Source organism: Sorex fumeus, unplaced genomic scaffold (genome assembly GCF_029834395.1).
Source record: "Sorex fumeus unplaced genomic scaffold, SorFum_2.1 ptg000036l, whole genome shotgun sequence".
NCBI classification, from domain to species: domain Eukaryota; kingdom Metazoa; phylum Chordata; class Mammalia; order Eulipotyphla; family Soricidae; genus Sorex; species Sorex fumeus.
Window position 1 is genome coordinate 8,193,728 of NW_026606093.1, and position 27,303 is coordinate 8,221,030.

The following is a 27,303-nucleotide window of genomic DNA, read 5'->3' on the forward strand; positions in this document are numbered from 1 at the left end:
GATGACGTAGCGCGCGCCGGAAGTGCCGGTCGCAGCGCCGCGACGAGCGGCAGCCTGCCTGCGCGGGGTATCGCGGTGCGCCGAGGCGGTGAGTGCGTCCGGCCTTCCGACGGGGAGCCGCCGCGTGGGCCCGGGCGGGCGGGCCGTGGGTCCGGCCGCTGCGTTGGGGCCGTGCAGCGATTCCGCCTCCATGACTGAGGTGGGGGCGGGGGGAGGAGGAGGAGGACCCCCGCGGAGTGTGGAAGGAAGGAGTAGGCGGCCCGGTCTGAGGAAACGGGCGCGCCGGCGAGCGGAGGGGACGCGGTCTGTCGGCGCGTTTCGGAGACTCACGTGCGCGCGTTGGCGGAGCCCGGACGGCCGGGGAGAGGCGCCGGGCTGCTGCAGACCGAGTGTGAGGCAGGCTGCCTGTCAGCGAGGGGAGCGTTCCGGCGTTCCCCAGGGCGCCCAGAGGGGACCTCGGGGGGCTTCATGTCGCCCCTCTGCCCACCCGCACACACAGACCCGGCCTCAGCTCGCCCGGAGCCTCTTCTGAAGGAGGGCCACCCCCTGACTGAAGCCTTCGCCCTCTGGAGACGGGGTGCGGCAGGTCCGCGTGCCCCTCGCCCGGCTCGCCAGGTCCTGCCCCTCCGCGATGGAGACCGCCGCTGCCTCCCTGCTCCTTTCTCTTCCCGGGGCCGGGAGATGCCGCATATCTCCGCGGTCAGTCTCTCACTCAGCCCCTGTTTCTGCCACCTGCATCCGAAGTGGGCGATGGCACCAGGACGTCTCACCTGACTTCACTGTCTGTCGCCCTTTCCCCCTCCCCTCACGGTCTTTTCAAAGGTCCCGTCTGCCGGTCCATCATAGGACTTCTTTGACTTCTCTGCTCCCTGCTAAAACCAGTTTCGTTGTCGCTTTCTCTCAGGGATCTTTTCTCACTTCCGTAGACTTAGGGGCTCTTGCCATGTGCTAATTGCCCTCCACTTCCTTCGCATCAGAATCTTCCACACGTGCCGTGATTGCTTGTCTCTTTCTTGCTTGCTAAGCTGGACGATGGGGGAGACGATTAAATTTGTCTTGCACGTTTTTGTCACCCCCGGTGCGAAGTGTCCATCATGTGTCGCTGAATGATTATTAAATGAAAGCTTATTGAGTTATTGTAGTTCAGTCTCAGAAGTGAGGTAGTCGACGGGTCATCTCCCGACTTTAACATATTAAGAACCGTCCAGAAGGGTCAGCTGCTCAGCTCCAGCTGATTGTAATTTGGTGGAAATAATGATCCCAAGTGGCGGTAGAACACCAGTTTTATCAAGAAAAGTTGGAAATAGTGTTTTAATAGCGTGACATTTTGTTTAAGAAACAAAACCAAAACCTTTGAGCACGAACACAAATCATACGAGGTCTTTTAGTCCATCAGTTTAGAATCTGTTTTAAATGTTGTGGACTTCAGAAGTGGGTTTTGTGGAGAAGGCTGGAGTTTGAACTGCATCTTGACGGACAGCTCTCTGGAAAAGAAAGAGCTGTGCCTCAGGCATCACTTCTGACAGGTCTTGGGGAACCAGACAAGGCGCCAAGGATCTTATTCGTCTGACCACAAGCAAGGCTATTTCTCTGGCTGCTGGCAGTCAGTTGTTTCAGGCGTATCTCTGTCACTGGTCTCCTTTAATCTGTTCTGTATACTTGCAAGTTAATCTTTGAAAGACATTTTCTCCCTCATCTCACTTCTAGACCAGAGAAGAAGGTAGAGTTACCTACTTAGGGAAAAACTTTCCTAGACATAAAAGCTTATAATGACTTCCTCTCGACGAGTTTATTATTGTATCATTTTATGTTCTCTTTGTCTTTGCCCTTTTCTTTTATGAAGCAGTTTTATATGATGAAAAGGGTATTGATTCCAGGCTCCATTTCACTAAGTTTCGAGTTTTTTAGAACTTTCATGTTTAATTTGAATCTATCTCAGAGGATGAAATGAAAGCTTATTGAGTATCATTGCAGGTTTATTTCCTACTCTTTTGCAGTTAGACTCGAAAACACAATGTAGTCTCATTTTTCTCATGCTCATTCTATTCTATATTCTCTAATACCTTTCCTTTTTTGGATTCTCTTCACTACTGTTAACAACCTCTCAAAATTTAAATTTTCTTGGTTGTCACGCCATTCTTGCAATTATCTTTCTTGAGACTTTGGGGAATCGTAGAAATGAAGCTAGAAAGGCAGGAACAAGCTTAAAAAAACTGTTTTTCAAGTTTAGGGTTAATAGTTCAGTTCTTAAGGATTCCTCCCCCCCCCCCCATGATTTTTTTTCAAATCAGGTTTCTTATCCAAATTACATGAATTTTCAGGTGGTAGATTATTGGTGCTGGAAACAAGGAGGCCTGTTTGGGGTAATTCGGTGGCTAGATTAATGGTATTTTTGGAAAGACGTGGTAGCAGGAAGGAAAGTCTACGTATTTCTGCCATATATGTTGAGGTGATGGAGATGGATTTAGTGAATAGTTAGACATGAAAAGTTTTAGGTATTGTATGACTTGGGTTACTGATACGGACCTGTGGATACTTTGTGGTGCCATTGATTAAAATAGAAAAGATTATGAAGCAGATTTTGGACAAGTGTGAACTGTTTTACCATGTTAAATTGGAGATTTCTCAGAGGTATCCTCTTGAAAGGATTCAGGATGGAAGTTCATAATAGTTATTTGTCAAGAGGGATAGTGTTACCGGCACGAATACATTTACTTCATTGATATCTAGCATATCCATGATATACATTGCTCTAGCTGTTTGGTACTAACCAGTAAAAAGCATAGAGATTCCTTAATACTATAACATTTTTTTTCTTCAGGAGAAAAGCATTTTTGTTCTCCTGTGTTTATAACAGGTCTCTTTTTTGTTTGTTTGTTTTTGTTTTGTTTTAGGGCCATATTCAGCAGTGCTCAGGGCTCCTCCTGATGTGGTCCTGGGATGGGGCCACTCTCAGTGGTTATCCGGGGATTTTGTGATGGGGATTAAATTCAGGTACTCTTGATGCAAAGCATATACTCCAGCCCTTTGAGCCATCTATCGATCATGAAACAGATTTCTTAAGGATGAGAGAAGTTTTGTATTTTAACATGGGCTTTAGCAAAGCTGTTTGATTAGGATAACAAGATTGGGGGATGTAGAAGGTAAATAGGAAATGACATGGAAAGGTGAAGAAATTAATCATGAGGATAATCTGGACAAACGTATTCTAGGTGGGGCATTACTAGTGCAAAGGCTATTGATCAAATACAGTATGAGGTCAAATATGACCTTTCTCTTCACAATTGGTTATCTAGCTACTGAAAGGCTATTGTACTCAGCTATTTAAAAATCCTTAGAGGGCTTGGAGAGATAGTACAACAGATAGGGTATTTGTTTTGCATGCAACTGACCTGGGTTCCATCCCTGGCACCCCAGATGATCCTATGCCTATCAAGAGTGATTTCTGCATGCGAACCAGGAGTAAGCCCACACTACTGGGATGTGCCACCAAACCCAAAGTCCAAACGAATAAAATTGCTTAAAAATTACAAGATGCTACTTGACATTAAGGAGATTTTACCAAAGAATCTTATTTGATTACTCTCCAGTACTGTCATCATTATATCTTTCTTCTCTAATAGCTTACTTTTTCGTTGCCTTAATTTAAGATCCAATTAAGGCCCTTTATTTAAAAAAAAAATCAGTCCAGTATCTTTAATATGTAATCATCAAACTATGTCTTTTATTTTTCCTTATATACAAGGTTGCATTTGGAATTTTCTGTTTACATTTCTACTTTTTATAATAGATGGAAAACTTAAGGATAGAGAAAGTTTACTAATTTTTGCCTCACCAATATTATTTAGATTATCGTGGATACAATACTCTTGGATGTTTATTATTTTGATACACTTAACTAGTTTAGTCATTGTCTTATGTTTTACCTTTTAATATATTTTTTCTGGAATTTTGTCATAATTTAGATAATAAATTATTCTGTTTTGTGAGAACAGTAAGAGTACATTTAACAATGAAATACCTGCCTATTCTGTAAAGATGTAACAGTAATATCTGTAAGGCATTACAGATATAATATTTTGATATATTCACTGGTAAGAGATAATTTTAAAAATGGAATAATTGCCTACAGGAGATTTCTTTATAGTTTAGTCTGTAAATACTATATAGGCATGCATTTTTAACAATTGTTATTTGTAATATTAATTTTATTTTATAAATTACTATATACGGTAATTACAATTTAAAAGTAACATCTTGTTTTTTATTAAAATTTCTTTGGGGCGTTGGGCCACACCCGATGGTGCTCAGGGCTTACTCCTGGCTCTGTCCTCAGAGATCACTCCGGTGGATTTTGAGTCCATATGGGTTGCTGGGGAGTGAACTTGTCTTGGCTATGTGAAGGCAAGTGCCTTACATCTGTACCCTGTACCATTTCTCTGACCCCAGCATCTTAAAGAAAAGCTTTTTGAAGTATGGATGCATTTTCTTTAATTACTAATATTTTTAACTGAAACTGGTTTCTATACTTTTGTATACTATATGGTGAATTTTGCTCAATTTGGTTATTATCAAAAACTATGGAGTCTGATATATAAGTTGTTATTGGATTAACTGGTAATTGAAATGGTAACTTTAGCAGTTTTATGGATGCTATTTATTTCTAGTACTAATTAAGTTCTATGCAGTTTTTTATTATTTATTTATTTTGCTTTTTGGGTCACACCTGGTGGTGCACAGGTGTTACTCCTGGCTCTGCACTAAGGAGTTACTCCTGGCGGTGCTCAGGGGACCATATGGGATGCTGGGAATTGAACCTGGGTCCTCTGTGAGCAAGGCAAATGCCCTACCCAGTGTGCTATCGCTCCAGCCACATATGCAGGTTTTTAAATCTACAAAAGTGATTGTTAATATCCAATACAATTTCGTGGATGTGAGCCAGATAAATTCACATTAAATTTTTTTTTTAAGACCACACCCAGTGATACTCGAATTTCTCTTGGGGTGACCCATATCTAGTGGCAGTGCTAGGGCGTGTAGCTAGGGTCAATCATGTGCAAAGCAAGCACCTTAACCTTTCTACTATTTCTCTGACCTCTAAAATTTTTTTATTGATGCCAAGGTACTCAAACATAACATTTAAGGTAAATAATTGTTTTTATGTTAATGAGCAGCCATTACCACCATTTACCTACAGAGTATTTTTATCTTCCTAAACTAAAACTCCCTATACATTAAATAACAACTTCCTATCAGATAAACTTACATTTATTTATTTTTTTTGAAGTTCTTGCATTTGTTCCTTTTTTGGAGGTTGTGACATGCTGCTGTGGTGGGGGTGGGGGAGTTGGAGAACCATGAGATGTAGGGGGTTGAACCTGAAGTTCTGGCATACAAAGCATGTACTCTTGCCCTTAGGCTCTCCCCAACCTCTTAATTCCACTTGTTGAGGCATTTTAGGATTTTAGTTGTTTGATTCATTTGTGTATGTTTTGCTCTTTACAAATGAATTTTATTGATCTCCTTATGTTATGGTAATATATAAAGGTAAAGGTAAAGGCCCTCCCGTTGATCATCGATTTGCTCGAGCGGGCCCAGTAACGTCTCCATCGAGAGACTTCTTGTTACTGTGTTTGGCATATCGAATACGTCACGGGGAGCTTGCCAGGCTCTGCCGTGCGGGCAAGATACTCTCGGTAGCTTGCCGGGCTCTCCGAGAGGGGAGGAGGAATCAAACTCGGCTCGGCCATGTTGGCTGCGTGCAAGGCAAACGCCCTACCACTGTGCTATCGTTCCAGCCCATGGTAATATATATTCCAGATAATTTTAGTTTGTTTTTATTCTGCTTTATTTTCAGTTGCTTAATTTTCATCAAAGCTTCATATTTCACTGACATTTTTAGCATCTACAAATTATGGGTCAGTTAAAGTAGAAATATTTTGTGGTTTCCCAACAGCCATGCAGATTAGGGTGACCTGTTAATAGTCTTATTTCTGGAATTTGCTGCTAAGATACTTCACAAAATCTTTTACCAATGAGGTGACCCTCATCTAACAGACCCACTAGAGCCTTTGAATTTCATATAAAGTGGTTTGTAGAGCTATATACTTGATAAAATTTACATAAGCCTCCTTTGCCCTTAATAAAAAGTAAGCATATTTCATAGATTTTCAACTTTCAGCATAAATTATGTGTTTTGTTAATCATATCACCTAAACTTGCTCATGGTAGATTATGTGTTTTGGAAAACTTAAAAAAAATACTACATCTATATTTATGAATTAAGTTTTAATATTTCTGATGAGTTGATTGTTACCTTGATTTTAGGATTACTTTTTTGAGTATGGGACCTTATTTTTACAAATATAGGAATTGCCAGACTATGAATAACAGATTTTTTTAAAAAAAGTAAGATATTCTAAAGCCAGTATTCCTAATATTTTAGTTAAAAACCAACAATCTTAAATATATGAAACAGTCCTTACAGAGGTAAGGATGTGATTCTTGCAATCAGCAAAATTAGGATGAACTATCTCTTTAAATTTTCTTCTGGTGGGGGGTCCATACCTGGTGATGCTCAGGGTTATTCCTGGCTCTGCACTCAGGAATCACTCATGGCAGAACTTGGAGACCATATGGCATGCTGGGAGTTGAACCCTAGTTGGCCATCTGCAAGGTAAGCACCTTTTCTCTTGTAATATCTCTCCGGACCCATCTTTAAATATTTTCTTAAATTGAGGGTCAAAAGAGTACATAAGTGGATAAGATGTTTGCCTTTCATGCAGCCTACCTGGGTTTGATCTTTGGCATTCCATTTAGTCCTTTGAGTCCCTCCAGGAGAGATTCCTGAGTGCAGAGTCAGGAGTAACCTCTGAGCACTGCTGGCTGTGGCCCAATACCAAAAATAAAAAATTAATTAAAAATTATTTTTAAATTATTGAGGTAAACTTGGGCTGAGGGGAACCCTGTGGTGCTGGGAGTTGAGCTGGAGTTGGCTGCATGCAGGTGAAATTAACTCCTGCTGCTTCTCTTTGACCTGGAGTAGAATTATATCATTTGGGGGAGTGGTGGAGGGGTAGAGGGGGCCTCATGAACAGTGCTCAGGGCTCACTCCTGGCTCTGCACTTTTGTCAAGGCTGAGGGAACTTATTAGCTGCTGGGAATTGAACATGGATGGGACAAGAGGCTGCTCTGAGCCTCAACATTTTGTTGTAATGAAACTTGGGTGGCCTCTAGTGGTCAATGTGTATCTTTTATTCTTAAGGGTGTGTTGACCATATTTTTTTATGCTGAGTTTTATTTATAGTGAAGATTAACGTTTTCTATTGATAAGTTTAGACAGACACATTCTTTTAAGTTTTTTTTTTGGGTGGATGGGGTTTGGGCCACTCCTGGTTATTCTCAGGGCTTAGGGTTCACTCCTGGTAGGTTGGAGAGACCATCTGGGTTGCTTATTTGCACCCTATGTCCTGTACTACTGCTCTGGCCTGCAAGTTCTGATTTTTTTTAATGATAATCATTTATTAAAGTTAATATTAAATCATTAGATAAAATTTGAATAATAGCATAGTGAAATATAGCCACAGGTACTGGTCTTTATATAATAGTTTCAGTATTTTTTTTTCTCCCCTTTATATTGATTCACCGTGAGGTATAGTAACAAAGCTTTCATGTTTGAGCTTCAGTCATACAATCATCGAACACCCATCCCTTCACCAGTGCACGTTTTCCACCACCAAAATCCCCAGTAACTCACCCCCCCCCCCATCCACACCTACCCCTGCCTGTGTGGCAGACACTTTGTACAATATTATTTCTCTACTTTCGTTACCTTCGATATTTCGAGACCAGTCCCACCACCACTCATACCTGCCAAAAAGGCAATACTAGACAATGTGTTTTGTATTGCTTATTATGGATAGAATATATTGTTTAGGAATTCTAAAATTTTAATAATTAGGGTCTGGAGAGATCGCTGCAGCAAGTTGCTCTCGGGTCTGAGGTTTGTTTGTGTGTCTCTGGATCATGGACTTCTTGGATCTCCATGCTTATTTTTCCTCAACTCTGGGAAATTCTTATCCATGACTTTAAAACTTTTTTTTTCTTTTAATTTGCTTTCCTATTCTCCAGGGACTCCAGTTATTCTTACATTGTTTTTTTTGAACTTATTTCATAGTTATCTGATATGTTATTCATTTCTTTTTGGACTATTTTCCACCTTCTTTTGTTTTTAAGAGTTTTCCTCCATCTCATATTGGAGTTTCTTGATCTTTCACTCAGCTGCTCAGAGTGTCTATTGAGTGTGTGTGTATGTGTATAATCGCCATACTTATCATTTCTGCTTGTAGCTTTCGAATTTCAAGCACTGATACTTTCTTTTGCTTTGCTGGTTGTGTCATTATTTCTTTGAGTTCATTGAACATCACCACATTAGTGTCACTGAAGGTATTGAGGATTTACTTAAGTTATTGCTGCTGGTTGAACCTTCTGTTACTGTTTTTGGTTATGGAGCTTGGTGGGCTTGTATGTCTCTTTCCCATTGGGTTTGCTGTGCTCTTACTGTGCTATGAAGTAGTGTGAAATTTGGAGGAGCTTTAGGAGCTATGGAACTGGGTCCTTTGGAATGATGGAGGTAGGGTGTGGAGGCTGTCAGACTAAGCTGGAAGCAAAATCCAGGATTAAAACCTGATGTTATACATGTGAAGCCTGACTCAACTTCTGAGCTATATCCTAATGTCCTATATATACATATGCTTTATTCTTTTGCTTTTTGCATTTTGGTTCAGAACTAGTAGTCTTCAGAACTTGATCCTTGTTCTGTGTTCAGGGATCACTCCTGGTGGTACTCTGGGGACCATGTTGGGATCAAATATGACTTGGCTTCATGCAAGCCTCTCATATATGTCTATTTATTTATTTTTCTTTTTCCTTTCAGTGAAACTTTAGTACTTTTAGTTAGGGGGCCACACTCAGTTATGCTCAGTGCTCAATCCTGGCTCTGTGCTCAGGGCTTACTCTTTGTGGGGTTGAGAGGATCACATGTGATGCTGAGGATTGAATCTGGATATGTTGTATATAAGGCAAGTGCCTTGCCTGCTGTACTATTTCTTTTGCCCAACACTAGATACATTTATTAAAGGATTGCAGTAAACGAAGGTGTTTTTCAACCTGGAAATAGGGGTGACAAATTATGTAATAGTCTATCAGAATGGACATAAGCAGTGCTGCTGCTTAGAATTCAGTTCTAAGAGTATTGCCATAAATATAAACATTAGAAAGCAAATATAAGCTGTTTGGAAATAGGTCTGCAAACAAAACAACAGCTTTCTTACCCAACAGCCTAGTTAAACCATCAACTTAAATGTTTTTTTAAAATGTGTTTTACAATACTGTTAATAATAGGTTTTCATGTATTCAAGATTCCAGTACCATGCCCTCCACCAGAGTGCCTGCTTTCTTCTACTACTGTTCTCAGGTTCTGGCCTAGCCACCCTCTGTCTCTCTGCCTTGTTTATTTAATTCTGTAAGCCAGTTCTGAGTTGTCTTTGTTCATTTGTAATTCCCATACCATGTTTCTTTCTGTTGCACATCTGATGGAGATCATTGAGTATCAGTATTTTTAGGGGGCTGGAGTGATCATATATTTTTAGGGGTAGATTGCTTGCCTTGCTGGTGACCGACTTGGGTTATATATTCCTGGTATTCCACATGGTTCACTGAGCCTGCCAAGAGGGATCCTTGAACACAGAGCCAAAAGTAAGGTCTGAGAACGGCCAGGTGTGGCCCCAAAACAAACCAGCAAAACCCCAACATTTTATTAACTATTTCAAAAATAGTTTATTTGAAATTTGATATTTAAAAACAACTTATGAGTATAGGTGATAGGAAGTATACATGAAGCTGCCCTTGAAATTGATTAAAATGTTTATCTTCATAGCATTTAAATTTTATTTATTTCAAATAAAAAAAACTTCATTTAAAAAGTTACTGATATTTGAGTTATAAGTTTATAATATTTCAACACCAGTACTACCAACGGTGTCAACTTCCCTCACCAATGTTCCCATATTTTGTTCCCACTCACAACCCCTGCGCCATCCCCCACATGTCAGCTTTGACAGGCACATTGCAAAGTTACAGGGGTTAACAGCTCATGTTTTCAGTGTTGTTGAGTCCGTAGTTTGGATATATACCTATACTGCTCAATCAAATCACCAGGATAACTGAACCCTTGATGACTGTTCATTCATTACTTCCCATTATTCTTTTCCCCCTTTGATTTCTTTCCTTTCTTGTCCTTTTCTCTAAACACTGAGATCAGGGGTGAAAGAGCCATCCCAGCTTTCTACAGTACATTTCGTCATCTACTAGACCATATACGACAGATAAGTGAGAGCATCCTGTTTGTTTTTCTTCTATCTTACTTCAACATATCTTCAAATCACATGATTTCATCATTTCTTGCAGCTGCACAATATTTTGTTTTTGTTGTCTTAGCTACTGTTGTCACCTCTTCTGATGTGTTTCCTTGAGAGTTCTCCCAATCTTTCTTCAATGTATTTTATGGATTCTAATCTAATCTCAAACTCTTTAATCTACTTTGAGTTTACTTTTGTCAGTGGTGTAAGATATCGTTCTAATTTTACTTTTTTTAACATGTGGGCATCCAGTTTTTTCCCCAAAACCATTAATTGAAGAGATACTTCTTTGTTCTGCTTAATATAAATAGCTTCTTTGTCATAAATTTGCTACCCACAAATCTGGGGACTTAACACAGGACTCTTAGTTTCGGTCTGCAGGTCTCTTTATTCCAGTACCATGCAGTTTTGATTTTTTATTTAGTTCATAGTTGGGAAATGTAATGGCTTCTTTTTATTTCTTCGGATTTCTTGGGCCACTCAAAATCTTATGGTTTTATGCAAATTTTAGTAGAGTTCGTTCCATGTTTTTAAAAACTGTCAGGCATTTTAATGGCATTTTATCTTGAGTTTGTATAGTGATTTTGGTAAAACGGTTATTAAAAATTAAAATCTTTTTTATTGAATCACCGTGAGATAGCCCATTACAAAGCTGTTCATGATTGGGTTTCAGTCATACAGTGTTTCCACTCTTACCCTCAACCAGTGTACATTTCTCAGCACCAGTGTTCCTAATTTCCCTCCCCTCCCATCCTGTCTCTGTGGCAGACACTTTTCTTTCCCTCTCCCCCTCCCCACCCTCACCCCTATATCCTTTAAGGCATTATGGTTTGCAATGGAGATACTGAAAGATTATCATGTATATTCCTTTATCTACTTTCAATACTCAGTTCTTATCCAGCGTGATCATTTCCAACTATTATTGTCATGCTGGTCCCTTCTCTCTCTTAAACCTACTCTCCACCCCTCATACTCTTGTGGTAATATCCAACCATTGACCAGTTCTCCTGGCCCTTGTTTCCTTGTCCTTGGATATTAGTCTCATTTTTTCCCCCATATATCATAAATGAATTCAGTCATTCTACATCTGACCCTTTCTAAGGAGTTTTTCTTTTCTTTTCTTTTCTTTTCTTTTTTTAATGAATCACTGTGAATTATAGAGCTATTCATGTTTGTGGTTCAGGCTTAAATTGTTCCAGCACCAGGGGTTGGGGCATTAATACTACAATGGGGAGGGTATTTGCCTTGCACATGTCTGGCCTGGATTCAATCCTTAGCTCACCATATGGTCCTTTGAGCTCCACAAGGAATGATCCCTGAGCACAGACCCAGGAGTAAGACCTGAGCACCTCTGGGTAACACAAAAACCATAAAAAGAAAAAGAAAACCAAAAGTATTCTAACACCAGTCCCTTTACTGGTGTTCATTTCCCTCCACCAACATCCTTTGTTTCCCTCCTGTCCCACAGTCTTTGCCTCTGATAGGCACTTTTGTCTTTTTCCTTTTAGGCATTGAGGTTACAGTACTATTACTAATGGGGTATCATGCATATCACTTAGCTCCTTTCAGTACCCAGTTCTAGTTCAGAGTGACCACTTCCCTCTGTCTTTGGCTTAGTGGTCCCTTCTTGACCTATATCCCCCCAGGTGGCAAGCTTCCTACTAGTTTTCCTGCTTTTCATTTCTGTTGCATTTGGGTATTATTTATTTATTTACTGTGTTTTGTTTTTAGCCACTTGGGGTATATTCACAGGAGTTGAATTGCCGGGTTGTATGGAAACTCAATTCTTAGGTTTTTGAGGGATGTTTTCATCCAAAAAAAAGCTGGACTACAGGACATTCACACCAGCAGTGAATGAGGATTTTATTCTGCATCTGTGTTTGTTGTTCTTTGTGATGAGTGTCTCTGGTGTGGGGCATATATCATCGTAGTTTAGATTTGCATTTTACTGGTGGTTAGTGATACAGAGCACATTTTCATACGCTTTTTGACCATTTTTGTTTCTTCTTTGAGGAAGTTTCTGTTCATTTCTTCTTTCCATTCTTTGATAGAGTTGAATTTTTTTACTTTCTAAAGTTCTACTAGTTTTTTATATATCTTGCATATTACCCCTTTGATGAGTGAGGGCCAAATAATTTCTCCCAGTCTGGATTGTCTTTGTTTTTTGATTATTGTTTCATTTGATGTAAAAATTCTTTAAGGGGGGCTGGAGCAATAGCACAGCGGGTAGGGCGTGTTCCTTGCAAGCGGCCAACCCAGGTTCGATTCCCAGCATCCCATATGGTCCCTCAAGCACCGCCAGGAGTGATTCCTGAGTGCAAAGCCAGGAGTAACCCCTGAGTATCGCCCTGTGTGACCCAAAAAGCAAAAAAAAAAATTCTTTATGGGGTGTGGGGGGTTGTGACGGCTCTTCCCCTAGCCGCCCATGTTTGGGGTGGGCGACCGCCCGGGGCGCTCCCTGAGCCAGGGCAGCCTGGCCATGGGGCAAACAGTGGATGAAATGAGGGCCTAGCCCGGTGATTGATCAGATGGTGTTTATTCCATTCTCCCCACGTGCCTGCCCCAGTCTGAGCCTCCCATCCTAGTCTCACACTGCTCCTCATGCTCCTCCTTTCTCTCCTGCTCATCTCTCTGATGTCGGTGGGCCCCACGGGTGACTTATGTGAAGCAGGGAGGAAAAAGACGGTCACTTTCTCCCCACCCGCCTCTGCCACCCGGGACCCAGGGTTACTGGGTTCTTGTCTCACCTCACAGAAAGGAATTTCAGGAGTAGACAAGCAGTGAAACAAATAGATTTTATTTGGAGGATTTTTGGAGAGGGAGGGGCAGAGAGAGAGAGAGAGAGAGAGAGATATGAAAGCATGAAAGTACACATCTCAAGAGGGGAGATGTGGGCGACACATGTGCTCGGGCACCACATGTGCTCGGCCACGTGGGCGCAAGCAGCACATGGGCTCAGGCAGCATATGCGCGCCCTTCCTTTCTTCCAGGTGGCCTTTATAGGGTTTTTCCAGCCTGCCCCCATGTGGGGCTTCTTTCCAGGTAAAAGTCCATTGCTAAGGGGGTTACCAGGGAGGTCCAAAAAGAGGAATTTCATGGGGAGGCCTATATCCTGAGGGTCTGCTGATGGTCTTATCAAGTCTTTATTCTCTGTGTCCACAGGGTGGGTTGATCCTAGAATTCTTCTTCCATGAGACTTTGTTTCTTTGCAGAGAGCCTTTCCCTATCTACCTGCCTGCATCATCTCCACCCTCCATCTTGCAGCCCGGGCTCTCTTTCTCCCCACGTGCCTGCTCCTGTATTCTTGTCCTACATTCTTTCTCAGTCCCTCTTGCTAGTCTCTGCTGTCAATCTTGCTGCCCTGCTCTCTCTCTCACTCTCCAGCTCTCTTGTCTCTCCAACTCCCCAGCACTCTGGGCTGACACTGCGCCCAGTCAAGTAGCCAAATCAACATAAGAAAGCCCTTCCTGAGGGCCCACACGGTTCAAAGGGAACACCACCTAAAAGGCATTCCAAAGCCCTTCCTGACTGCCCAAGGGTAAAATACCTCCTAAGGTGTTTTTCTCCTTTCCTCAGTCCACTAACTCTATCAACATCTCAATACTTGTTATTTTTGTATGGACACAGATACAAGATAACATTGAGGCTTGTAGGGCAGCTCTCCTGGATCTTCTAGCCACAGACTCAGACTATAGTACACAGGCCAGATAAATCATTCCTAACCCTAGCAAGGTCCAAATCTAGTTACTGCTTCTTGTGTCCATACAAAAAGGACATTGCTCTGAATAAATTATGCAAAGGATTTAGGGAGAAGAAAAAAACAGTATTTACAAGTCAATAGCACAAAGAAAGAAGTTACAAATAAACACAGGAATGGGAGTACTGTGATGGGAGCAACCCAATAAACCTAAACTACCTGAGGCAATGCAGGAAGGACAAAACAGTGTTATCCTACAATTTGAGGTACAGAATTTTTTAAATTAATGTAGTCCCATTTATTTATCTTTGCTTCTTCTTTCTTGGTCAGTGGCATCTCTGAATCACTGTCATCCCATTGTTCATCCATTTGCTTGAGCGGGCACCAGTAACGTCTCCATTCATCCCAGCCCTGAGATTTTAGCAGCCTCTCCTTACTCGTCCTTCCCAACGGTGCCATATTGGAGGTTCTTTCAGGGTCAGGGGAATGAGACCCGTTATTCTTAGTGTTTTTGGCATATCGAATACGCCATGGGGAGCTTGCCAGGCTTTGTCAGTGGCATATCATCCCTAAAGATTCTGATATCAAGGTCTTTCATCCATTTTGATTTGAACTTTGTGTAAGGTGTAAGAGATTTGAGGGTTTTTTTTTTTGTTTGTGGCCTACCAGTTTTCCCACTACCACTTGTTGAAATGGTTTCTCTTGTTCCATTTCATATTTTCTCCTTTTTTAAATTATTTATTGAATCACCGCGAGATACAGTTACAAAGCTTTCATGTTTGAGATTCAGCCATACTATGATCAAACACCCATCTTCCACCAGTACACATTTTCCACCGCCAGTGTCCCCAGTTTCTCCCCTCCTCCCCATCCCAGTCCTCACCCTGCCTCTATGGCAGTTTTCCCAATATTCTCTCTCTACTTGTGGGCATTATGTTTTTCCTGAATTTTCCTACCACTGTTCAAGCCTATCTACCAGGGACAGATGCTAGATAATTTATTTTCCATTGCTCATTTTGAATATCATCTGGATTCCTAGATTGTAGACACAGTTGTGAATGGAATTTTTTTTAAATGTCTTCTTCCTTTCCTATCTGATGCCTTAATATCTTTTTTCTTGCCTAATCACTGTAGCAAGTATTTCTGATACTTTTAATGAATAGAAATGAATAGAAGTTTGGATGATAATTTGAACAATGGTGATTCTTCCAATCTATGAACATGTTAGGGCGCAGATCGTGATCTCCCTTTAACGACAAAGAGACTCCAGAGACTGCAAACAGCAAGCAAGGTTTATTGTAAGACTGGCTAGCCAGGGTCAAGCCGCCTACACAGACACGCAGGTCAGTTAGGTGAGGCAAGACCCCGAACTTCTTCAAAGGGGATCTTATATAGGCCTTCACTGGCCGTTACAGCAAAGCCCGCGCATTTCATAGCCAATAGATTTGTAACAACATATGCTTTCTTAACCAATCCATGTAGAAGTACATCACTTCTTAGCCTATAGATTCAAAGATCAGCATTTACGTACATAGGCATTGTGACTAGTGGGCATCAGGTAACTTGGACATTTGGTTATCACCTTGCTTCCTCTGATTCTCAGCCCTGCATTCCGGAGGTGGATAAGGGAAGAGTTCTTAAGGGAGGTAACAGATAAGGAGGGCAGGAAAGGGAGAGTTACTAATTTATAGAGTTTTAACTCTGGAATCTCCCTCAGGGTCCCTAGGGACCTAACATTCCTCCCTTTCTCTACTTCATATTGAGGAATCTTCCTCAGTGGGCTCTTCATACAGAGGAGTAATTTCCTCAGTGGGCAGGGTCCAGTATTGTTACCCAGAATTAGGAGGATTTTCAAGACTCAAACCAATTCTCCCAGGCCTCCCTTTCTCTCCGACGTTGTTCAAGGCCTTCCCGTAGCTTGGCCATGGAGTCTCTGACAACCTCAGTGTGGTCTGCATAGAAACTGCATTCTTCCACCAGATCAGTGCAGAACCCTCTGTTCTTGAGGAACAACAGGTTGAAGGTCGAGTCCTCTCAGGTTTTGGGAAGACTATCTCGGGCAGGGATGTTAGAGATTTCTCCATGCAGTCTTAAAAAGAGTTAAAGCAACAGAAACCAAAGCAACATTGGCCAATTCACACATTTACCCAATCATCTCTGTAGAATTAGAATCTGATTCTTACAAAAAGAAAGTTACAGAAACATGGTTTTCTCTCCACCTTCATTTTAAAACTTTGCAAGATAGCTTAACAAACCTGGCTTGTTCTTTTGCATAAACACAGTAAGATTAGAGAACTCTCCATTTGGGATACCCCATTATTTACTGAGAAGTCCTGGGAATTGGCTAAAGACAGGAGACACACCAAAAGTGGCATTAATCTTATCTGGCACGTCAGAGCTACCCAGGCCTGGCCAGAAGATGTCCCCCGATGAACTGGATGGATGTCCTTGAGCCTTCAAGTTGAGCTGGATACGACTCTGGGCCTCATTTTCTACAGAGATGCCCTGGCAGAAAGGAGTCCATCCCATCCCTTCTTCAGGGCTGGGAGAAATCCTGATTTCCAGGTTTTTCCTTGACGCTGAGAGTAGGCCCAGACTGAGATAGTCATTGCAGAGTCCTGGATTCCTCATTCTCCATAGCAGTGATGATTTCCGGTCTTTCCTTGAGCTGGCCTGCCTGTAGGGTCGCCCTGAGGTTTGTAGGGTACTTGAAACAGTACCCGTTAAATCCCTGCTCCTGTCATTTAGACAGATCCCCTGACTGTTCCCTGAAAGAGGGCTTTGGGGTCCCATAGTTGGTTTTTCCTGTCTGCATGAGGGGTAGACCCTATTACAGAGAGGAAAGACTTATCTGGATTTATGCAAACCAACATAGTGCCATGAAACATCAAAAAACATACTGAAGGTACAAAAGAAGAGAAAAGCAAGCATTTCACTTTACTCACAGAGATGTAATACACCCATTTGCTGTGGGTCCTAGTCAGAGAAGCTAAAATCTGTAGACATAAAGCATACCGTTTAACATGTTTTTCAATCCCACATGGAAAAACTTTAACTTCCCATTAATAAGAGCACTGTACCAGGAGTCCAGTGTACAGTTTAACATGTCTAATTCATTTAACCCCATGTCAAAAACCCTTGATGTCCTGCAACTTTTGAAAAATTCAATTATCTTAAGAGCACTATAACAGGAGTCCAGATAATCCGTCCAGTGTCTTTCCCGTAGATCTTACAAAAAGGTACTAGAACAATTCTGCATGTGATTTAAAGAGTTTCTTACAACAAAACAATTTGATCAGTTCCTTTTCTTTAAAACAACCTCAAACCTTCTACACATTCCTTTACATACATTCTGTAACTTTCATTCATTTAAAAATCAACTTCACTTTAACAGAATTCCTTTCCTTTTTTCTTCACTGATGATATCTCCATCCATTATCTTTCTGATTTATGACATACATCTATAGTAGTACAATGTACAATGTGATCTCCCAAATTTAGACACAAGTTACCAACCATCTCACTTAACATGACAAAGCTGTACTCTGCATTGCTATTTCAGAAGCATTAGATCAGTTCTATAGATATTCAAAAAGCCTTTAAAATGCTCACAATTAAAGCTCTTACAAGGTATATTCACTGGGCAAAAGATCACTTTACATTAGAAATTAACCAGGAGACATCTTAAAATTCTGATTCACAGGAAAACACAAATACAAAAAGATTAAAACACTCATAGATTATCATGAAACAGAAAGCATTTCACATTTAGGTACAAAGTTCTGTGAATGTCAGTACTAGGTTGATACCTGGAGACAAAGCTTGGCATGAAATAAAATTATCAAAATAATAGCATGCACTTTTAAGCAATAGACAGGCTGATTAACAGCATAGTTAGTAAAATTTCCCACATTTTCCATGCAATTCTCCATTTTCAGAAACTATTACAGAAGGCTGACATCTGAAGTGAACCCATTTTATAACTCTTAGTAGTTCTAGAAATTTTAGTTACCAAGAGTCTCAGAGATCATATAGAACACTGGTAGGACAAACTTTGCAATCAATTTTATAACTCTAGAAACTCAAGTTTAAACTAAACCATTACTTTTTGAACCTGTTTTCATGTGTCATAGTTATTTTAACTCCTTCTAGGTCAAATATTCTAATCCAATGCAGATACAAATATGTACATTAACATAACAGCATAAGACCTATAAACAATCAATTTTTATAAAACATGATAAAACCTTCTTTGGCTTAATTTTAATAGTTCTTGTACCTTAATTATTTAAAATCATGAGCTTTCTATACCAGACATTTTTAACAATTCCACAAAAATACAAACATGCTTTCAGACACAGAAAAAGCCCTTTGGATTTTTTTTTTTAACCAAACTTTGATATCAGTATAAGAAAATATTTGAATTGCTGTGTGAGCACAAAAAGGATGGCAACAATCTATCTTTCCCACCGCCCGCGTTCGGTAGTTTCCCCCTGGAGTGGTAGATGGAGATGGGCAAGAAAAGGAAGGAAATCTTATGGCCAGGTTGCTTGATCTTAGTTGCAGTTTATTCCAATCCTCTCTCCATTCACTCCCGTATCTCTCCTGCCTCTCCTAGCCACCCATTCTTACAGTCTCATTATATCCCATAAAAGGAACTCAGGTTCTCTCAAGCATATTTTCCCCTGTTCTCTCAGACCTAGTAGAGAGCCCCAAAATCTCATGGTACTTCTAAAGGGGCAAAAAGGAGAAAGAACATTGAGGCAGCAAAACATACATTGCTTCTTTATATCTGCAGGCCAGTACCAAAGACTAGCCTGGCTAGAGCTGGGAATCTACATCCCAAAGATCAGGCCTGGCTAGCACCTGAGATCTGCTCTGTGAGATAAGGGAAGCTGCCTCTTGCAGTATACTGAAATTATTTACTGAAGGCAGTTTGAAAGGGAAAAATGTTTAACCTCATCCAAACTAGTCAGGACATTCTTCTAGGACAGATTCTTACTTAACAGATCGACTCACAATTTACAATACAAGTTCAGTGTCCTGGAAGGATCTGATCTTACAAAATAACAGATTCTGACTAGGGTGAAAGCTGATTATCTGGTTGGGGAGGAGAGCATAGAGAAGTGGTTACAGAAAAACAAAGGAATGGAAGTGACTCAGGAGCACTGTGATGGGTGTAACATGATAAACCTTAGCTCCTTCTGTCAAGGAGGAATGGACAAGTCCAATTGTTATCCTATAAATTGCCACAGTTTAGGAAAACAAGGAAACTTAATTTTAATGGCTTCTGTACCTCTGTAGTTTGTAAAAGCGGCCTAATTTTTCATTAAAGTTAGCTGAGGCTTATAAGATAAGGTCTTGCTTTCTCTGAACTCTTATTTCACTTAAGTTTCAGGCTCTAGTTCCATAGCTCTTCTAGATAGTACAAGATTCTTAAGTTCAAAAGGATTTCAACTGTTAATCACATAATCATTAACGTTCTTCTAATAAGAAATCAAGATTGAGAATTCTGCTTTCTCTGTAGGCTCAAACTTCTGATAAGAAATCTTCGTTTAAACCACCTTGTCTAGCAAGTTCCAAAAACAACTGCATTCCTTAAATCACTGAGTTGCATATCACTGACTTCTCTAGAATTTCTACTTCTGATTTCAGCCTGGTCCCAACACTCTAGCGTTTCACATAGAGAGACAGATAAACAGACACAGACAGACAGACAGACAAACAAGACAATGAACTGACTAAAACACCACACATACATGTGCACATATCTGTAGTTGATCGATCAATCTGACCCTTCAAAAAAATGGCAGGGAGAAACTGATGGACTAAGAAAGGAAGGGACTGTCCCCAGGGCAAAGAACCCTTATCGCTGATTGGGAACTCTGCTCCCCATTTCCCAGTCTCCCGCTTGTTAAAAATGGGTCAAGAAAGCGCTTTTGTTGATATAAGCCGGCAAAATAAACTATGACAAAGATGTTACCATATTTTGGCCAAGGCTAGTTCTGAGGCAGGGAGCTAGTATCATGATCTTGCATTTTCCTGCCTCCTCTGCTTTGATAATCCTATTTCTTTTGTTACCTATGAAGATCTGACTGCAGAATGATCTGGTAATGCAAACTGCCATTCACTGTATATCCTTCCCAATATTCTAACTTACACCCAGGCCACGTGGTATTACAGAGGTCAACAAGATACCCCTTATCTAAACCATCTACTTGGAAGCTCTTCCGGTGTTTTAACGAGCAACCCAAAGGAGAATATTTAGGTACTGATGTAGAATTTCCCATATCTCCTAAGTGTCAGCAATAACCTATGAAAGGGAGGGAAAAGAAAAATCTAGGGTAGGATAATTCCTTAGCAAGCTCTCCTCCTAATAGTTTCTAGTGTTGTGGTTCTAGAGAGAGCACGGACACGACCACAACTGCATGCCAGCCCATCAGAAAAATCTCTCTTTAAAGGATGTCTCCTTTAGAGATTTCTGAGTCACCCTAGGAATCCCTGGGTCCTGCCTCCCGAGCGTCCACACAACCATGGCTTGCACATGTGGAGCCATACCTAGAGTGCCATGGGTTTCCAAGAAGCCTATTAAGGGGAGAAGAGAAAAGTTCTGCCTTTCTTAGCTTGCCACATATTCCAATGCTCCCTGCTGACGCTTTCTTCCACAAACTTCTTGTCTGTCTTTTTACCTTTTTTTTTTCTCTGCTTCACTTTGCCTAGGGCTAAACCTGCTGACTGCCTCCATTAGCATTTGAATTGACCTCTAGCTGATTCTGCTGGTTAGAATGCTTAAGAAAGGGATTTCTAACTAGAAATTGATCTGCCTTAGTTTACCAGGATCTTCTCACTAGTGGACTCTCCTCCCATAGTGGACGGTGACGCAAGACAGACAAAGGAGGGGTGCCTCTTTGCAGAGACCATTCAGATGCTTGCCTGGCCGGAGGAGAACTTAGCCTTAGTGGTTCAGCGTTGTGACTTGCGACCGGTAGCTATACCAGTGCCACCATTGACCGTATGTTCTCCGTGGAGTCGCAGGCAGCCCACTCGAGCTCCGTGACTTTAGAGGGACTTTAAGAGTGCCAGGTCGTGGAGCTACAAAATCACGCCCGATAGGAGGACCTTATCAGGGTGCTCAGACACACACACATTCACACAGAGGTTATCACATTCCTCCCCCAGTCCCCCTAGAGATTTCCAAGGGAGCATACCTTCACAGCAGATCTTCCACAGATTGCCTCCTTTATCCGAGCCACAAGGTTTGGAGAGAAGGAACCTCCTGGGGGCCAATCCACACCAAAGGAAGGCCATTCTGATGAACAATAATTGGCAAACTTACCCTTCTTGATCATCAAGCCCAGATTCTGAGCTTTCCTGTGGATCTCAGAGAAGTGATCAAGAATTAAAGCTTTGGGGGTCGATTGATTCTGACCCATATTAAACAATCTCAATAAACAGAATTAAGAGAAGGATAATAAGACAAATACACACACTAAGGACACACGCACAGATCACACTCCTGCACTCGCTCGGACCGGTCCACTCTCTCACACAGGTGCGCACCACACTCACCAGTCACCCTGGGACTCCCGAATATGCCCAAAGGGCGTGCACGTGATTTTCACCTCCGGAGGGTTCAGCTCTTCCAGGTCTTCTCCCGGCGCCGGATTTTCCAGAACAGATGAGGCCTCCAGAACAGACAGACGAGGACCCGAGGAAACCCTATGTCCCCCCAAGTCCTCCCAGTCAGGGTTGGCCACTTCCCTGCCGCGGTCCAGAACAGACGAGGCCTCCAGAACAGACAGACGAGGACCCGAGGAAACCCTATGTCCCCCCAAGTCCTCACAGGGTTAGCTACTTCCCTGCCGCGGTCCAGAAGGGGACACTGTCCCCCCACAGAACAGACGGAATATTCCCCAGAAATTTTTTTTTTTAAGGCCTTTTCAAAACCCGCTCTCTGGGCCCGTTTGCCGTCGGGAGATCTCGCTGGGGCCTCCAAATGTTAGGGCGCAGATCGTGATCTCCCTTTAACGACAAAGAGACTCCAGAGACTGCAAACAGCAAGCAAGGTTTATTGTAAGACTGGCTAGCCAGGGTCAAGCCGCCTACACAGACACGCAGGTCAGTTAGGTGAGGCAAGACCCCGAACTTCTTCAAAGGGGATCTTATATAGGCCTTCACTGGCCGTTACAGCAAAGCCCGCGCATTTCATAGCCAATAGATTTGTAACAACATATGCTTTCTTAACCAATCCATGTAGAAGTACATCACTTCTTAGCCTATAGATTCAAAGATCAGCATTTACGTACATAGGCATTGTGACTAGTGGGCATCAGGTAACTTGGACATTTGGTTATCACCTTGCTTCCTCTGATTCTCAGCCCTGCATTCCGGAGGTGGATAAGGGAAGAGTTCTTAAGGGAGGTAACAGATAAGGAGGGCAGGAAAGGGAGAGTTACTAATTTATAGAGTTTTAACTCTGGAATCTCCCTCAGGGTCCCTAGGGACCTAACAAACAGGGGAAGTCTTTCCTTTTCCTGGTGTCCTCTACTTTTCTTTGCATTGATTTATAATTTTCACTTTATCAGTCTTTCACCTCCTTTGTTAAGTTGATTTCTAGGCATTTGATGTTTTGAAGGGGATAGTTTTTTTAATTTATTTTTTTTCTAGTTCATTATTTATGTGCAGAAATGCTTCTAGTGGAAGCTACCATAAAGCAATACCTTACTTATCCATTTAAATTTAGGGGAAAGAAAGACTGATAAGACTGTAATTAAAACTTAGTCAAGACTTACTTTAATAACAGTATAAATAATAGGGAGATTAGCAATATAGTTCAAAAGAAGTTGGTTGCAATGATATGCTATTCTTAAAAAATTAATTCTCTAACTTAGAGTTTTAAAGAAGAATGCCAAGCTCTACTTTGAAGAATGTATTGTTTACTTGTAAATGGACCTGGCCTTGAAGCTAAATGGAAGAGGTCCTCTTTAAAATACTAGCACTTGGAAGTCTGACTCCCTTGTAGTTTTCATTAAAGTTAGGGTATTAATTTACCACAGTTTTCTCAAACCAACAGTACATTTGTGACCTGAATTCTCAGGAAAATTTTAGATGCCAGTGAAAGAAAACTTTTAAGCTGTGAGAGTTTGTAAAGACTCAAAAACATTTTGATTTAATTTAATGATTTTGTATAGAGATACAAATGTTGCTGAAGTAACACCTCTATCTGTAAAATAGTCTGATTTCTTACTCAAATTGGTTTTTTTTGGCCTGGGGATAGTGGTTTGCATCATTTTTGTTGAGCTTATTTATCCCACTGTGGCTTTTGAGCTTCAGTTTCACAGCCCTTTTCAAACAGTGTAGATTCTGAAGCCGAAGAATTTCAAGTGTTTGAAATGTTTCATTTTTCCAAATAAGAAATTAGATCGAGAAGCTCAATTTCTTTATAGGTTTACTGGCCAGTTTAGAGAACTTTGAGTTTATTTGTGGTCTAACAAGGTCACAGTAGATAGATAAATCTTAGACATTGAAGATTGTTGTGTTCCATATTGCTCACCTGTAGTGATGATGTAGCTTGTTCTGTTTGCTGACTGGCTAGCTCAGTTCTAGACCTGAGAACATCTTCTGATTTCAACCTGCTTTGGCATTCCAGTGTTCCACACAGTGACAGACACTGGGTGGCTGCCTGCGCTGCCCATCCTCCCCCACTCCCCCAGGGACCATTATTGTTCTGCTTCAGCTGTTTTTCTGACTCATCCAAAGTTGCTGGGAGACTGCTGATGTGGGGCTGAAAGAAGATAGGACAGTCCCCAGGGCAAAAGTAGCCCTCTTGGCCATTTGGGACTTAGACCCATATTCACCAGGTCTCACGGGAGACTGTTCCCAGCCTGTTTTACTTGGAAATGGATTAAGAAATACCTTTAGTGATATGAAGTCAGCAAGTTAAATTATGGTTAAGTTGTTGTAAATTGAGGACGGTGAGATACTACCATTTTCTGCTCTCCTTCTGGGGGAGGGCATTAACATTTCCTTAGTAGACTCAGAGTTGAATTTGGACAGCTGGGAGACTGACCCAGTGGCTGCTGCCAGAGGGATGGAAACAAACAGTCCTTTAACTCAGGATGGTAAGTTTCAATCCCTAGGGATGACAGCCTGGTGAAGGTCAAATTACTTCGTTCAGTTTTCTCAAATCAGTCAGCATTCTAAAGTATTTTTGTGTATTAATTTTGTAACCTGGGGCTGGAGCGATAGCACAGTGGTAGGGTGTTTGCCTTGCACTCAGCCAACATGGCCGACCCGAGTTTGATTCCTCCGCCCCTCTCGGAGAGCCCGGCAAGCTACCGAGAGTATCTCGCCAAGAGTATCTCGCCCGCATGGCAAAGCCTGGCAAGCCACCCGTGATGTATTCGTATGCCAGACACAGTAACAACAAGTCTCATGATGGTGATGTTACTGGGCCCGCTCGAGCAAATCGACGAACAACGGGAGGACAGTGACAGTGAATTTTGTAACCTAACTTACCGTATCAGTTCATTATTTTTAGAAATATTTTTTGCTGGTCTTTAGGGTTTTCAGTGTATAGTATCATGTCCAGTATCTGTTTTTTGCAGTAGGGGTGGGGGAATGGACAATACCTGGCGGTGCTTGGGGCTTACCTGGCCCTTTGCTGAGAGATCACTCCTGTTGGAACTCAGGATCCTCATGTGGTGCTAGGGGCTGAACTCGGGTGGAACATAAGCAAGGCAGTGCTCTGCCTGATACCATCATTCTACTCCTGAGTGTGTGTGTGTGTGTTGTGTGTGTGTGTTGTGTGTGTGTAGTTTGTTTGTTTGATTGTTTTGGGGCCACATTCATCAGTACTCAGGGCTTTCTCCTGGCTCTGTGCTCAGAAATCATTCCTGGCAGTGCTAGCGGGGAGCATATGGATTGCCAGGAATCAAACTTGGGTCAGTTGCATGCAAGCAAAGTACCTCTACCTTCTGTAGTAGTGTTATTGTTTGTATCTATACTTAAAAAAAATTCCAAAATGATTTGAAATAAGAACTGCCTAATTATTACTTTTGGAGGGGTTATTACATACTTTAAAAAATTATTTTATTTATTGGGTTTTTGGTCACATCCAGCAATGCTCAGGGCTTACTCCTGGCGCAGTGCTCATGAATCATGCCTGGTAGTGCTCAGGTTACCAAACAGGATGCTGGGGATTGAACCTGGGTCAGCTGCATGCAAGACAATTGCCTTGCCCACTGTTCTATCTCTTCAGCGCCAGTTGTTAAACTTTTATCTTTAATTTTAGAAAATGTTATGTTACACAGTAATCAAGTTATTCCTTCCGTTTCGTCTTGCTTCGTAATAAGAACCATTCTTTTGGATGATTTTTCTTTAGTGGCATACAGAAGAGATGAAATGTGGACTGAAGAACGATACGACTATGAAAGAGTTCCAAGAGAACGAGTACCTCCTCGAAGTCACCCCAGTGTAAGTTGCTTCTACAGCTAGAATAGTTCAAAATCTGGTGTTTATGTAAATTTGGTACATCAAAATCTAGATCTCTTGACAAAAATTTCAGGTGCCAAAAACTTACTAGTGTAGATCAAAATGTAAATAGATAAAATATCTTTTTAAAAGTTAAAAGTATGGAAATAAGAGGCAATATTCTGTTTACATAGAAAAATCTATGTGCTTCTTTTAAACATGAAGGTTTTTTAACTGTCTTCAATTTGTAAGAAAATTTTAAATTTAATTAAAGTCAGAATGTTAACAAAGAAGTATTTGACCACCTGATTGTGCTGTTTGTTGGGTGTCTCCTATTTTTCATGTTCCTAAAATTGTTTGCAAGTTGCATATATGAAGTTTCAAACCTGAGACAGCTGAGGGAGAGCAGCACTTTGTGGCATCCTGTCTTACTGCTTGTCTCTTTGTTGCTCTCTTTTTGTTTGGAGTTTTTTTTTTTTTAATTTTTATTAGTGAAACACCATGAGGTATAGTTGTAGACTTACAAATTTTTGTGCTTGGGTTTCAGTTATACAGTGACCGAATACCCATTCCTCCACCAGTGCCCATTTTCCACCAGCAATGATCCCAGTGTCCCTCCCACCCCCACCCCTCCCATCCTACCCTGCCTCAGTGGCCGGGCATTCCCCCTTGTTCTCTCTCTCATTTTGTGTGCTGTGGTTTGCAAAAGAGGCATTGAATGGGAATCATGCTTGGTCTATAGTCTACTCTCAGCATGCGTCTCCCATGCTGGGAGGATCCTCCCAACACCCTTTATTTGGTGCTCACTTCTCTATCTGAACTGCCTTTTCCCCTAGCGTGTGCGGCTGGCCTCCAAGCCATGGAGTAAACCTCCTAATACTTACCTCGGCTATTCTTGGGTGTTAGTCTCCTATTTTGTTACTTTATGTTCTCCAGATAAATGCAATCTTTCTATGTCTATCCCTCTCTGACTCATTTTGCTTAGCATGATACTTTCCATGTAGTACCACTTGTATGTAAATTTCGTGACTTCATCTTTTCTAACAGCTACATTGTAGCAGTTTTTCATTTTAAATAATTTTAGATTACCCAGTTGTAAACTGTATTCTATAACAAATGACAACTCTGAAGATGACAGCTCAGATAGAGAAGGGAGCACCAAATAAAGGGTGTTGGGAGGATCCTCCCAGGATGGGAGAAGCATGCTGAAAGTAGACTATAGACCAAACATGATTGCCACTCAATGCCTCTTTTGCGAACCACAGCACCCAAAAGGAGAGAGAACAAAAGGGAATGCCCTGCCACAGAGGCCTTAGGGTGGGATGGGGGGATGGGGGGTGGGAGGGATACTGGGATCCGTGTTGGTGGAAATTGGGCACTGATAGAGTGATGGGTACTTGATCATTGTATAATTGAAACCCAGCACAAAAATTTGTAAGACACCATGAGGTACAACTGTACCTCATGGTGTCTCACTAATAAAAATTAAAAAAAAAATAAAAAAAACATGCTAAAAAAGATGAAAAACTGATGAGACTTCCCATATTTGAGAATATATAGGTTAAATGTTACGTACCATTTAACCTATATATTCGTACTCGTTCTCTTGGAACTCTTTCCAGTTTATTTATAAACTGCTTCTAATAAAAATCTTGGAGAAACCTTTTTTGGGCTTGTTTTTTTTTTGCATTTGGGCCACATTCAAGCGATGCTCAG

General features: G+C 41.4%; 1 protein-coding gene across 3 annotated transcripts in view; it reads left to right on the top strand.

Annotated features, from left to right (window-relative positions):
* The first annotated feature begins 21 nt into the window (after positions 1-21).
* The window catches only part of PPHLN1 (periphilin 1), a 141,235-nt gene continuing 113,953 nt past the window's right edge, over positions 22-27,303 (top strand). Inside the window, exons 1-2 of one of the 3 annotated variants that reach the window (XM_056117890.1) lie at positions 22-88; positions 25,499-25,590. In XM_056117890.1, coding sequence (XP_055973865.1) covers positions 25,519-25,590 — 72 coding nt within the window. In that variant the 5' untranslated portion in view covers positions 22-88; positions 25,499-25,518. Of the gene's footprint in view, positions 89-2,924; positions 2,995-25,498; positions 25,591-27,303 lie in introns of those variants that run through there. The other 2 variants (XM_056117891.1, XM_056117893.1) reach the window with 2 other exon arrangements.